The 14297-nt window shown below is 40.9% G+C and overlaps 1 protein-coding gene across 1 annotated transcript; it reads right to left on the bottom strand.

Annotated features, from left to right (window-relative positions):
- Window positions 1-394: 394 nt before the first annotated feature.
- Window positions 395-5031, bottom strand: tsr2 (TSR2 ribosome maturation factor). The gene is made up of 5 exons (XM_085444093.1): window positions 4854-5031; window positions 3694-3784; window positions 2838-2929; window positions 1460-1618; window positions 395-766 (listed from the first exon to the last, which is right to left on the bottom strand). Exons 1-5 carry the CDS (start codon window positions 4929-4931, stop codon window positions 665-667), a joined length of 522 nt encoding a protein of 173 aa, XP_085300219.1. The 5' UTR covers window positions 4932-5031; the 3' UTR covers window positions 395-664.
- Window positions 5032-14297: the final 9266 nt, after the last annotated feature.

Raw genomic sequence — 14297 nt, 5'->3', positions numbered from 1 at the left:
TTCCCAATCACTTCCACTTTGCTATAATCCCACTAACAGCTGACTGGAGTATTTAGTAATGAGGAAACTTCACTGGACTTGTTGCACAGGTGGCATCCAATCACGGTACCACGCTGGGGTCCCTTTCACAAATGTTTGCAGAAGCAGTCGGCATACCTGGGTGCTTGATTCTATACGCCTGTAGCCATGGAAGTGATTGGAACACCTGAGTTCAGTGATTGGCTGGGTGAGTGAATACTTTTGGCAACATAGTTAATGAAAACGAGTTCACTGGACTCAGGTGGTCTCCACAAACCTGAAGCAACTGCACGAACCTCTGAAGTCTGTCTGACCCAGTACTAGTAAGATGTATAATTCTATATGTTGTGATGTACAGTATAGCGACAGCACTGCGTATGGTCAAAGTGTTTAATAATAATAATAATAAAAAATTCATCCACAGGAAGTAGAGTGACTCCGGTTTAAGGACATCGTCCCCGTCCACCTGCTCCAGACTGAACGTCCCAGCAGGCGGCCGACAAACAGCACGCCTTTCTGAGCCTGCAGGACCCTTTCAGTCTGGAGCAGGTGGAGGCTGAGGCCCAGCTTTCACTAAAAAGTCTCTTCCTGTAGGTCAAAGGTGAGATGCTTCAGTCTCTCAGTTTAACAGTTCATCCTAAAATCTTCACTTCTTCTTCCTCACCACCGTCCAGCCATCTTCTTCATCCTGAGTAGGAGGAGGATGTGTCCTGCTGACCGATGGACCAGACGCTTCACACTCCATCTCCTGCACACACAAACAACCATCACTCAACCCGGGTGATTTCACACTATGAATGAGCCCCTGACGTACACGGGGCGGGGCCATATTTGGCTTTTTAGTGTCGTGGTTTTTCCAGGAATTTTAAACCTTCATAACTTCATGAAACACATTTGAGTTTTGTTTTAAAACAGCAACCAAATCCATTTTACACCCACTCCACATATCGTAATGTTTTCTGTCTGTTTACGACTATAATATGAGCACAGAAGCAGCACAACTTTACAAACGGACAGAACGAGGATGTAACTGCATCAGAGAAGCTGAAAGATTTTCAAACTACAGTTTCCTTCCATCCATCCAGAGCTGGAGCTGAAAGCAAGACACATACTGGACAGTCCATGGCAAATACTCCGTAGTTATGTGATACAGTCATTTTTAAACCACAAAAGGAATCACGGCTAGAAGATCAAAATGGATGCAACACTGCAAAACTCACACAAAATACACTTTTTGAAAATTTCTGCTCGAGTGGGCGCACAACTGATGGGGCTGCAGGTTTTAACAAAGCCTATAAAATGTAATTCAGGTGTGAAAGATTCAGATTACTCGTTCAAAAAGGTTGAACGTCGCTCAGAGATTCTCAGTGGGAGTGACGGAGATCAAAATCCACAGTCCTGATTCTGACCTGTGTGTGTGTGTCTGTCAGGTGAGCCGTACCTGTGCGTCATCGTTGCTCTCTTCATCAGACTGTGTGGGCTGAGCCGTGACCTTTGCCCTTTGACTCTTATTCTGTGTCAGAGTGTTGATGGTGTGTTTGAGCTGCTCCAGTGCCCCCTGCCGCCACTGACCGAACATCTGCAGCAGATTGGCGGACACCTACAAACACACACACACACATCACCTTCAAACATCCACACCTGCAGACCAGCACCAAGCGGACGATTCTGTGTTCATTCCTTCAGTTTTTGTTCGGTGTGGAATAAAATAATAAAACTACTTTAATTGCTGCGCTTTAGTTCAAACAAGTTGACGTCAATGAGGAAACAACTGTGTGGAGAGTTTAGAGGTTTGAACAGTGAAAAGTTGGCCGCTTGAATGTTTACAAGAACAAAGAGCTCAGAGAAACCGAGTCGTCCTGGAAAGCGTCAGGAAAGAAGAAATAACGAGGCTCAAACAAAGCAGAAGAGATCAAACGGAGCCGCTTTAACAGAATCCGCAGCGCTTTTGTTCAAAAGGCAGCAAAACTTCAAAGTGACAGAGAAGCAGGTGTTGTTAAGGTGGATGCTAAATTTGGAGAAAAGCAGCAGGTGTGACTCTTCTCCAGGATGAGACCGACATGAATCTCTGAGGACTCAACGCCAGCTCCAAAAGGACGACCAGGAAACACCCAGGAACAAAAACCGCATAAAGGAAAGAGGAGGCATCAGATAAGAAAAGTGATGAAGCAGCAGGATGGGCGGACGGGGTTATGGAAACATCTGGGAGCTCATCATCAAACAGTGTTTATGTTCTGCAAACCACAGACTGGCTGTAGCACATCGTGCACCGCCTCCATCTGAATACAGAGCTCGCTGCCAGCTCTGGAGCGGACAGCGAACGCACCACCTCTGCTCGACCATAAAACACGAACAGCCCATTTTCAACCGCGAGTTCTGCATCATTAATCACATCATAGTGAACGCTGCAGCTTCGTTCGTGAGGCAGTACGAGCGCGAGAACTGCCGTGTATTTTCACAAACACAACAAAAAGACTAAACTAAATATTCTCCTGGCGAGAAGAAGAACCGATGAACTCATGCCTCGCTCGTCCTACTGAACTAACTGATGAAGACGTTAATAAGACCGCGCAGATATAATGCTGACATCAGGAGGCAGGAAGGTGATGAAGACAACCAGAATTTACATGCAGACATGTCATAAACATGCTGCTTTTATTATAACATCATATCCATGCAGAGAATGAGAAATGTAGCCTCTGATCCCGAGGGTTTACTTTTCTCCACAGAAGACTTAAATATAGTGAAGATGAGTGCATTTTAAAAACAGGATTTAAAAAAGAAACACTGTTATTGCTGTTGTCTTTGTGTGTGTGTACCTGTGGTAAACTCCCATCATCCACCACTGTATTGAACTCCTGATCCATCAGCTCAGCGATGAAGTCCTCGACTTCGTACTGCTGCAGGTCAGCTGACACACACAGACACACGGAGATGTTAACACAACATCAAAAATGACCCTGAAGCTTTCACTGTTTAATTAAACGTGGTTCTGCTCCTTATTTCTATTCTTAGACTCCACTAGTAAAGCTCTGCATGGCGCACAGTTCAAAACATCTTAAACTGCTCCTCAGTTCATCCTGTCTGAAATATTATAGATCATCTCCCTTTAAACCAAACTTCTTCTGACAGGCTACGTCTTGTAAACAGAGGGTTTAAACTACAGGTGGGTGGGGTTTCAGCGTCTACAGGCAGAGCCGTGTTGAGATGAACATATTAAACATACCCTCTTTCTCTGGCATCTTATTGAGGAGCATTTGGAGCAGTCTGAAGCCTTTAGGCTCACATGGGTTGCTTTTACATACATACCTCATTATTTGAGACTTAAGTTTGATGTGAACATGGAGCAGAAAAGAAGGACAACAGGAGCCCTTTAAACCTCTGAGACACACTTGACTGAGTTTCCCTTTAATCAACTTGATATCGACAGAAACTTTGTCTAATTATTTGTCTTTTCTTATGCAACATTAAATTCAATCCATATCTCACGCTGTCCTTTGTCAGATTCAAAGAACAGACTGAACCGTTGGAGGTTCAAAGTCACTTTTATTCATGCATCCTCACGAGCTCAAACTGAGACGACCCAGATCACATCTAATGATCACTGAAAGCTTAAACTCGATTTAAAGGGTTCACCCACTTCTAATTAGCACCGTAACAACTACACATACCCACCGTTGTCATGGAAATACTGCTGAACCACATCCACCATCCAATCAGCTTTCTGCTGGCCGTAGATGCCTCCAAACCCGTTATCCACCGCAATCTGTCCGACAAACAGAGATGGTACATTTTATTGCTGTGACCTCACATCATACATAACATCAGATTTCTAATGTTGACTAAAGAATAAACGAGCTAATTAATAAAATCTCATAAACAGAGAATCCTGCGAGATGTTGCAGGCACCCAACTCAAACACATCCTCCCCACACGTCTGTTTAAATTTCCCACTTCTTCTTCTATGTGTTGACTCCACCCCCCAGCATCCAGACGCCCACACTCCAAGCTCTACCTGCATTCTGCTGAAGTAATGAATCATTTTGAAACATTTAAAAAGATGAACTATCCAAAGGTCAAAGTTCATCACCTTCTTTTGGTTGCCCCCTTTAGGGATCGCCACAGCAGATCATCTGTCTACAGTCACACCAACTCTCTGCATGTGCTGCTTCACTACATCGTTGAATCTAATCCTGGTCTTCAAATTGTCCTCCTGCATTGCAGCTCCATCTTTACACATCCGAACTGAGCTCCACACTTCAATAAATAACACTCATCTTGGTCAAGAAGGACTGGATTGATGATGATGTGGGTACAGTAACGCAGAATCATGAAGATACTTCCAAAACAGGTCCTCTGTTTATTTGATATAAAACTGCTTTCTAAATCCTGCCGACTACAGTCTACTTAGCAACATAAAAACAATCACCACACAACCCCCGTGTGCCAAAAAGTGATTCCCGGTATTTACACTTCCATAAAAAAGACATTTTGACCTATAATATGTGAGATATATGTGAACTGTCTCCCTCATGTATGATATCAAGTCATCTTGAGCCACAAACAACATTCCTCTCACAAGGTAGAAGTCGCCGTCAGTTTGTGGCAGAGTGACTTTTGTATTTATCCTTTATTTATCCAGTTAAAAGGTCCCGCTGCCATAAAAATGCTCTGTGTAGGTCTGTGATTTGGTTTAACAGAACATAAGCTCCTCACGTGAGAAGCTATTAGCATGTTAGCATCATATCGGTTATCGTTGAATCAGTAACCCGTCTGGGTATCAGCTGGACCCGTCTGCCTGCCGCTCCGGAGGCACTCGATCGGCTCTAACTCACCTGAAGAACTGGCCAGGTTTGAAGAACCGCTCGGACTCCCTCTGTGAAGACCTCACGTGAAGCCGCGGAGGCCGCCATGTTGGGTCTGACAGACGGAAGGAGCCGAGTGCAGAAACAGAGATCAGACAGAAGCGATCGTTCAGGAAAAGCGTGCTCCTTCCAATCGAAACGGGACTGTGACAAAAAGCTAAAGAAATAAACAGACATGCATGTAAACTCTGAACTGCTCTAATTGTCAGATTCATCAAGGTGCTGGAAACTTTCCGCCCATGTTGACATTATTGTACTGTGGAGGCCCAGGAGTGCCAAAAGGAATTAAATAAATACATCATTTAAAAAATGAATTGAATGTGTCAATAATTAATTAAATATATCATTAATTAAAATGTCATCAATTAAATACAACTGAAAATAAATAATTAAATGTTTTAAATGAAATGAATGGCCATTTAATTAATTATTGAAATATTTATTTAATGAATTAATTCCAATTTTAAATAATTAATGAAACATTTAATTCATTATTTAATTAATCAGTTTTGTCACTCCCAGCTCTCCACAATTGTCCATGATGTGAATGTCCTTTTCTACCACAACCAGAAACCGGTTTAAGATGATTTTAGCTTTGTGACATTGTATGTTAGCCTGGTATCAGAACACGGGCACACTGTGGTCATAAATGGATGAACATGACATGGAAGATCTAAGGTTTTACAGATTATGTAACTGAAAGAATGTCTTCCCCTAGGAAGACCATTGACTAACCGCACTTACTTTTAAATAGCAAATGAGAAAATGAGAAACACGTAAACTCTCATAGACTGTATATAAATGATGGATGTAGCTGCTGGTTTCCACTGTTGTCATTTTAGTTTGTTTTTTTTAAACCAGACATTACACACACAGGAGACTGCTCAACTGTTATTGTACGGTGGCCCTGAGAGTTCAAATGGACTGCAACTTTTAAAAAAACACACACCAGCAAATAGGAAAATGCTGCAAAAGCACACAAAACACAAAGGAAATAGAAAAAGACAGCAACAAAAAACTGAGGAAAAAAATCAGGAAAGAAAACAGAAGCGTTTCTTGGGAAACAAAAACTTGACTGAACGCCGGGGGAAGTGACACGCTAACAGTAAACAGTAACAAACATGTGTGTAGAGTATTAAACGAATGATGTGATTAAATCACTCATTGCCTTACATCCTTAGATCTCACAACACTAATGAACCCTCTGCTTCTTTTGAACGTGCCTCACTGCAGTTCTTTGCAGCTGTTCAGTCAAGTGTCCCAGAAACACTTCCATTTTCTTTCCTGATTTTTTTTAAAGCTTTTGCAGCATTTTTTCTCTTTCCTCTCAGGGTCACCATCATCATCCTTTTCAACACTAATGTAAGATGAATGGTATGTATTTGCGCATAATAGAATCAAATATGTACTGTTGTCCAGTTTCGATCTGTGCAGGTTCTGTTGTCCACCTCCAGGTGGCAGCAACTCAACAGAAATCCACCTAAACATAAGCGAGACTTACAAAAAACAAACAAACCTACTGTCCATAATTTTTATTATTATTTTACTTAGAAATGTTCTACATTCATGCTGTCTTCATCTGCTGTCTGAGAAAGGATTTGATTCAGTTTGAGGCTTCTCAAATGTCTGCCTCTGGATGGAGGCCTGAGTGAAAGCAGGTTAGGTTCCAGATATCAGTTCAGCTCATATGAAAGCAATAAGTTCTCAGGAATATGGCATTAAAAGGTCTCAGTGTGCCATTTGTGAGAGTTATTAAGGAGTTTTTCGACACCTTTCACTGATTAACATCACTGTGAAAAAGAGATTCTCAGGGACGGCGCTGAGCTGCAGTCCGAGTGTTTCATAGTGTTTGTACAGGGATGTGATCCTAAACTGCAGACCCTGAAATCATTTACTTGTTGTTTGTGTATTCACTCTTCCTACGACCTCTAAACACAACCAGAACTGCATTTTGAAACTGTATTAAACAATTCATACATTTAATGAAATGGAGCTGATCTCCACCCGGCACCGCTGTTGAATAAAATGTTGGAGGTTTTGGCTCATAGGGATCGTTTTTATGGCCAAACTTATTATTTAAAACTTCAGCCATGTTTAAAGTGAACATCCATCATCGTAACACAAGACAGAGAATAAGAAAAAAAGCATAATAACTAAACTTTAATCGCACAATCAAAGCACAAAGAAGAATTTTAGTTCATTGGCTGACGTTACCTCGGAGTCTGCAGCTGTGGAGATTGTGTTATTGCAGCTGTTTCACTTTTCCAGACATTTTCAAATATTCACCTAATGAATGGATGCAACGCTTGCTTCCTCACCTCCCCAGTGATCCTATCAATATTAACTCACATGTTCACAGTCACATTTTTCCAGGTTTCCTTCAGCACCGGCAGCAGCAGCTGTGTTGCTTTTAGTCTGTATTATATTTTTAAATGTGACCCTGAAGCATGCATTAGTTCTGTCGCTATAGGCCCGGAGGAGCTTTCTTCATCTCTAATTTCCTTCGCACTCATTGAATTTATTTATGTACTGCTCTTGCATGCCGTTGCCTTTCTGTCTTCTCTCTTCAACAGTTTGTGCTCTATCTCTGTGCCTTTCTCCTGGAATAATATAAATTCCCACAGAAAGGAATCTCTGACACTGGACCTGCATATTCCTGATGTTTGGTTGATGGCTCCACTAACCTGCTGAGTTGTTTTTCATATATTCTTTTGCTGTTTGTCATCCCTTTGGGCCTTTGTGTTCATCTTTTCTCTTTTCCAGTTACTCCAACCTTTTAAGGCAGATATTTGGTGTCCGTTCTGATGGAAGCTTCTTCCTTTTAAAAGGGAGTTTTTTTTCTCTCCACATGCTTTTATCTCTGTGATCGTTGCTATTTATTTTACCTTACAGTTTAAAGTGTCCTGGGAATACATATATTGGAAATTGGCAGTGTATATAATTTATAAAAATAACCAGAAATCCTCCAAAATGATCATTTGAGCTTTCAGTCATTTACAGGTAGGTCCATAAATATTCGTATACCCTCAAATGAAAGCTGAGGGTCTGCACATTATGTCCATGTCCATTATATAACTAGAATTGGAATATGCTTCAGTAAACAGGTGAAAAAAACATAAACTCGTGTCAATGTCCAAATATATTTGCTAAGTATTTCTGTGTTATGCTTCCTTCTTCTGCGTTATTAAAATTTTGGATGCAAACTTTGTCCATACAATTATTGTAGAGTTTTAGAGCCTGAAGCAACTGCTGTTTCGATTTGGCACTATAGAAATAAACCTGAAGGGAAATGTTTAAACTTACTGTGCAGCCATTTTTCATGTAATACATCAGTAGGCAGGCCCAGGGCTGCACATGAGCCCCGTGATCACCAAAACCAATGCACTCTGCTCTAAACCAGCTCTTTACACTGAATGTGTTCCCTTTCTGCTTTGTTCAGTCCCCCATGTGCCGCTCAGGGTGAGCAGATGTCCCTCTTTAGGGGGAATCTGATACATGTTGATGAAGATGTCGCCTGCTGGTGAGCTGGTCACCATCTTTTGCTTTCTGTGCTCCGCCAAAAGTTGAAAGTCATATGCAAAAATTATTTGGGGAATATGATGAAGGCTACCTCTGATAAAAGGAAATAAAAACTGCAAATTAACTGGGTTAAAGTGGTGGAAGGTGGTTGTATTGTTTCCATATCTATTTAGAAACATTGATGTGTCTGAGAATTTAGTTCGTGGACGCCTCAGAGAAAGAAAAATGATCATTTTTCTTAAGCTTATTAAAATAAATAATAATAATAACAATAATAAATCCTTGATCAGTTTAACAGAAACCTTTATTGTCAGTGCAGAAATGACGATCACATCAACTTTATAAACACAGCAAATATAGAAACAGTTTATGGCCAAAAGTATGTGGACAGCTGTACACACATGACAGCGTAACATGCAGCTGTTTGTGTTAAAAACACAAACACAACAAATCCCTTAAAAACACATTTATGTGGAACTAAACTGTAAAATCACCACAAACGCCCAAAAGGACTGATGACGTTTCTCAAGACGAACTTTAAAACCGCAAAAATAATCTTTCAGCAGTACCTTAAAATATTTCAGTAATCTCATCCTCAAAAAGTCGTCTAATTACATGATAAATATAAAGTAAAACAAGTGTTTATTTCAAGATAAAACTTTCAGTCTTTATAAAATAAGACATGTCATTAATATTTGATTTAACCTGGAAAAAAAACTAACCTCGTCTAAATAATGAACACTTCATTATGACATCACCACATCATCTTTGCACACCACAGATGGAAACTGGGAGATTCTTCTTTAACAGGCAACAAGATGCTAAATATTTGGCTACACCCAGCCGGTGCCGTCCACGTACTTTTGGCAGTACAGTATGAAATCACGGGTCCTCACAGACAAACAGAAAAGTGAGGGTCGAATTAATCAGCTGCTGACCTGCAGCTTTCTGTCTCTCTGACAACCAATTTATTGTGAAAATCCTGCTGGTCTTCTTTTTCTTTCAGAATAAAAGCTCATTCAGACAGGATTTCACTGCAGGCTTTTAATCCTCCTCCTGCACTCTCTCCTTCTCGTGCTCTGTTTCTTCTTTTACTGATTTCAGCACCCACACGTTTATCTGTGAATCCTCTGTATGTATGTGATGTTTCCTGCAGTGCGTGAGGGCTGATCTGGATGTGAACTCCATTTTTAAGAACTAAATATGAATTTAGAAACCTCAGAAAAAAACAAAAAACCCTTCATGGCTCCAGAACCCAGACCAGATCCTGGACCAGCAGCTGCAGGTGTTTGAGTATCAGACTAATATTTCATCACCTGCTCTGTCTGAAATATTAAATCCTGTCTGAATGAGATGGAAAAAGAAACACTTTGACATGAATGGATGAATAAATGAGGAGGTTTAAAAGCAACGATGGAGCTGCAGCTGCAGAAGATTCTCTGGGTCTTAATCCAGGACACTGAGCACTGTGATTGGTTCCTGTCTATGACCACGCCCACTCTGAGCAGTCATTGGCTTATTTCAGTTGTGTCTAGGTTCTGATGCATATATTTGTAGAAATGTTTTATGTGTCTTCAAATGGTAGCTGGTTTAAAACACATAAAGTCTGTGCAGCAGCTGGATAAAAATTGTGCCTTGAGGCGACTGTTGTTGGGATTTAGCGCTGTATAAATAAAACTGAATTGAATAAACGTTACTGAGCGTGAGCGGGGCAGAAATCCTGGTCACCTACAAGGTGAGTCATCCCGAACTCCTCTGACCATCAACATCTGGCACACCGATCTGAGTCTGAGCGCCAACATCAAACTGATGCTGGTTCGCGTGACTTCACCATCAAACTAAATCCTCTTCATAAAATAAATGCTACGCGAACAGGAGTCCAGAAGCCTCATTCATAAAACATGTTTACACGCATGTCAGGGAGGAAAAGAATAGAAAAGTGCCATTTAAGTACTAGTCCATTTAACCATCATTGCGCATTAGTTTATCTGCAGTATTTGTACGTTTACACCAGAGAAAATGACCCACAACTCTCCGAAACTATGGCAACTACAGTACCTTCACCTCTGGATTCTCACGTGAACATCATTTATTTTTTTATTTGACAGGACAGTTGTGTTAACTGCAGTAATTTTCCACAAAACAAAATTAAAACTAACAGGATCACGTGTTGCTACAATCTACTAGTGCATCTAAAAACCATTGAATATCACAAAAAAATAAATTTGTGGTAATTTCAATAAATAACTTTTGAATATTTTGACTAAAAATGATGGTTTTTGTTTTCATTTTGGTGTTTATGGCTAATTACACCATTACAGCTAATGAAAATCAGAAATCCAGTATCTCAAATTATTAGGATATTTCCAAAGATCAATCTAAAAAGGAAATGCAGAAACCTTTGAAAACTGTATCTATTATATAATAATAATAATAATAATAATAATAATAATAATAATAATAAGATTTGTCATCTTCAATAAACATGAAGCAATTATTTTGAGTAAAAACCCGAAATATATAAAATCAAAGGTTAAAATTAGAATTGTGGGCAGAATATATTTTAATAATAATAATAATAATGTAATAATGTGTAGTTTATTATGTTTTGATTGTATACACAGTACTCTTTTGAGGCTCCATGAATTACTGCATCAATGCAGCGTGGCATGGAGGTATGGATGTTACTGAAGCTCAGGTTGCTTTGACAGAAGCCTTCTGTGGTTCAGGTTTTTCTCATCTTCCTCTTGACAATCTCCACAGATTCTCTGTGGGATCCAGATCAGGCAAGTTGGCTGTATGATTAAGCATGATAATAACATGATAATAACACGGTCAGCAAATCATTTGGGAGCAGTTTTAACATTGTGAGTGGTGCTAAGTCCTGGTGAAAAGGAATTTGGCTTCTCCATAAAGCTTTCAGTGAAAGGAAACATTACTTCAAAAACTCCTGGTAGATGTCTTGGTGTAGACTCAATGATCCAGATAAGGAAATCTCAGAAAGTTGATTTCGTTCATCTGGATTCAGCATTGTCTGTGGGAAAAAAGGTTTCATCACTCATGTCAGCTGACTGCAGGTTTCCCCAACTTTATATGATCATTTCTGTCACCTATCTCCAAGTTTCTGGCTTTGGTCCTGAATCGCTTCGTGTGCAGCACCAAACGCAACATTCGAATCACGCTGGACGACACCAGATGAAACAATGGCCTCTTATGAGGCCGTTACATCTTCTTCACTTGTGTTGCAGCTACCGGACCAGCTCATAAGAGATTAGAGGACAAGCCCACCCTTGACACCAACCAAGTGTCTCTGTCCAGTCAAGTTTATTTATAAGCACATTTGAAAACAACAGATGTAAAAAGTGCTGTATATCTAAAAAAGATTAGAAGATAAGTAAAACAGCGTGGATAAAAAGTCATCGGAACGCAGTCCGGTTTAAAAGCCAAAGAATAAAAATACTGTCAACTGCCAGAGCATCTAAAAGCATCTAAAAATGAAAAAAGGACCAAGAATGGACTCGAGTGGCTCCACATAAGAAAGGAAGATGCACGCCTAAGCTGTAAAATTGTTTGGTAAAGCAAGATTTAAACCATTCCAGCCCCTTTTATTCTGAAACTCTTCAGTAACACTGCTTTGACACAAAAAGGAATAGAGAGAAGGAAAACAGCTTTCTCCAGGACCTTAGACTAGAAAGAAGTTTAGAAATCAGTCAGAAGTTGGATAAAACTGTGGGCTCAAGGTTTTGCTTTTAAACAATAGACTCCACCACAGTATGCCACGGCCATTGATAATAGTGAGTAAACTCTTTGCTATAGTGCCAAAAATATCCATCAGTCGCCAAGATGAATGTCCAGGAGACATTTTGTGGGTTTTAAGGGGCAAAGACACAGACTCAAAGTGGTCAAAAGCAACAGAGGATGTGTGAAACGATGGGTCAAAGCCAGGAGGGATGATATGAGACCGAATACTTACAATCCTGGCATCAAAAGCAAATTCTCATCTACTGCTTTGGACTCTATGAGAGGAGGAACCAGGAGGATTAACAACAGAGTTAATAATGCTGAATAAAACAGGGTCGTCTGTGACAGTTGTGAGAAACAATATCAGACAAACACTTTGTTTTTACTGGAACGCCTCTGATAATTTAACAGAGACTCTCTAAGAACATGAAAAGACACCAGAAGTCTATCCTTTATTTTTGTTCAGCTCTCCTACACACCCGTCTGAGTGCTTGGGTGGCATTATTTAACCAAGGCTGAATGTGAGGTTTCAGATTTTTGAGAGCTGTTACTTCAAGCTACATATTTCATATACAAAGGCCAGGACTTCAGACAGACACATTGATGCACCGTGGGTTTTCCACTTGACCCTATTGTGACTAACTTGCATATGGAGAAAGTCAAGAAGAGGGCTCTGATATCATTCCTGAAACACCACCGAGCTAATGGTTCAGGTATGCGGATGACACCTGGGTGAAAATCAAATCTCAGGATGAGCCACAGTTCACTGATCTTATTAACTTGGTGGACACACACATCACGTTCACCAGAGAGGATATAAAAATTACAGCTGTGCATTTTCAGACTGTGAAATTACCACATTACACAGGACTCTGCAAAACAGAGCGAACACCAGTCCCACAGACAAAGTGGGCAGAGAAGCAGAAGAACATCCAATCAAAGAGACCCAGATCAAATGTGCTTATCCCAGCTGGTCATGTGTCAAAACTAGTAAGATACCCAAAGAAACCATCGGTAAGCCATTATGAGTCAGAAGTATTGGAACAGGTGAGACATATTTTACAGTACATCAGGTCTCTGTGGCTTTCAAATGTGAAAACGCTCCATGCCAGAAAGTAATCCGGCGCATGGATCAGGTTCTGAACTGAGCAAACCAAACAAGTGCTGACTCAGGGAATGGCACAACACGGAAGAGATACGTCATCAGGCCAGGACTGTGTAGTCTATTTACACCTGAAGGCAAGCAACCACTCTTTCAGAGAGGAGCATGTGTGCATCCTGGACAGGAAGGAACACAAGTTTGAGCAGGAAGTCGAGGAGGCGGTTTACATGAAAAAGGGAAGACCATCTCTGCACCAGAGAGGGGGCCTCAGAGTACATATCTCACCATCTTACAACCAAAACTAGTACCGTTGCTTAACAATCTACAAGCTCAGTTTCATGATTGTTAATATGTGCTGTTATCTTGTCCAAGGATATTTAGGATGCAGACTGGAGCAGGTGACCTGCTCTGCTTCCTGAGCTTCAGCCACCCAACTGAATCTGTACTGTTAAGATAAGATAAGATAGAACTTTATTAATCCCTCGGGTGGGTTCCTCTGGGAAATATAAATAAAATATACGAAGGGGATAAATAGAATAAATAGGAATAAAAAATAAAAATACAAGTGAATTGCACATTTCAAGTATTGAGTCTATTGCACTGTTGACTATTTACAAAAAGTATTGCACAAATGGTAAATGGCCTGCATTTGTATAGCGCTTTTCTAGTCCGTAGGACCCCAAAGCGCTTTACACTACATTCAGTCATCCACCCATTCACACACTGGCGATGGCAAGCTACATTGTAGCCACAGCTGCCCTGGGGCGCACTGACAGAGGCGAGGCTGCCGGACACAGGCGCCACCGGGCCCTCTGACCACCACCAGTAGGCAAACATGGGGTTAGTATCTTGCCCAAGGATATTTGGCATGCAGCCAGGATGCAGCCTGGGATCGAACCACCGACCTTCTGATTAGTGGCTGACCTGCTCTGCCACCTGAGCTACAGCCACCCACAAGGTATTGCACAGTGAGGTGAAGAGGCACTACAGCTTAGTTGTTCCCCCCTCCTTTGTCCTCCTGTTTCTCCTCCCTCTCCCCTCCAGAGAGGAGT

The sequence above is a fragment of the Copadichromis virginalis genome, linkage group LG20 (genome assembly GCF_057382275.1).
Source record: "Copadichromis virginalis isolate Kocher_CV1m ecotype Utaka linkage group LG20, C_Virginalis_male_GT1.1, whole genome shotgun sequence".
Classification (NCBI taxonomy): domain Eukaryota; kingdom Metazoa; phylum Chordata; class Actinopteri; order Cichliformes; family Cichlidae; genus Copadichromis; species Copadichromis virginalis.
The sequence above is the reverse complement of the archived record's forward strand: the minus strand, read 5'-3'. Positions and strand labels throughout refer to the sequence as shown.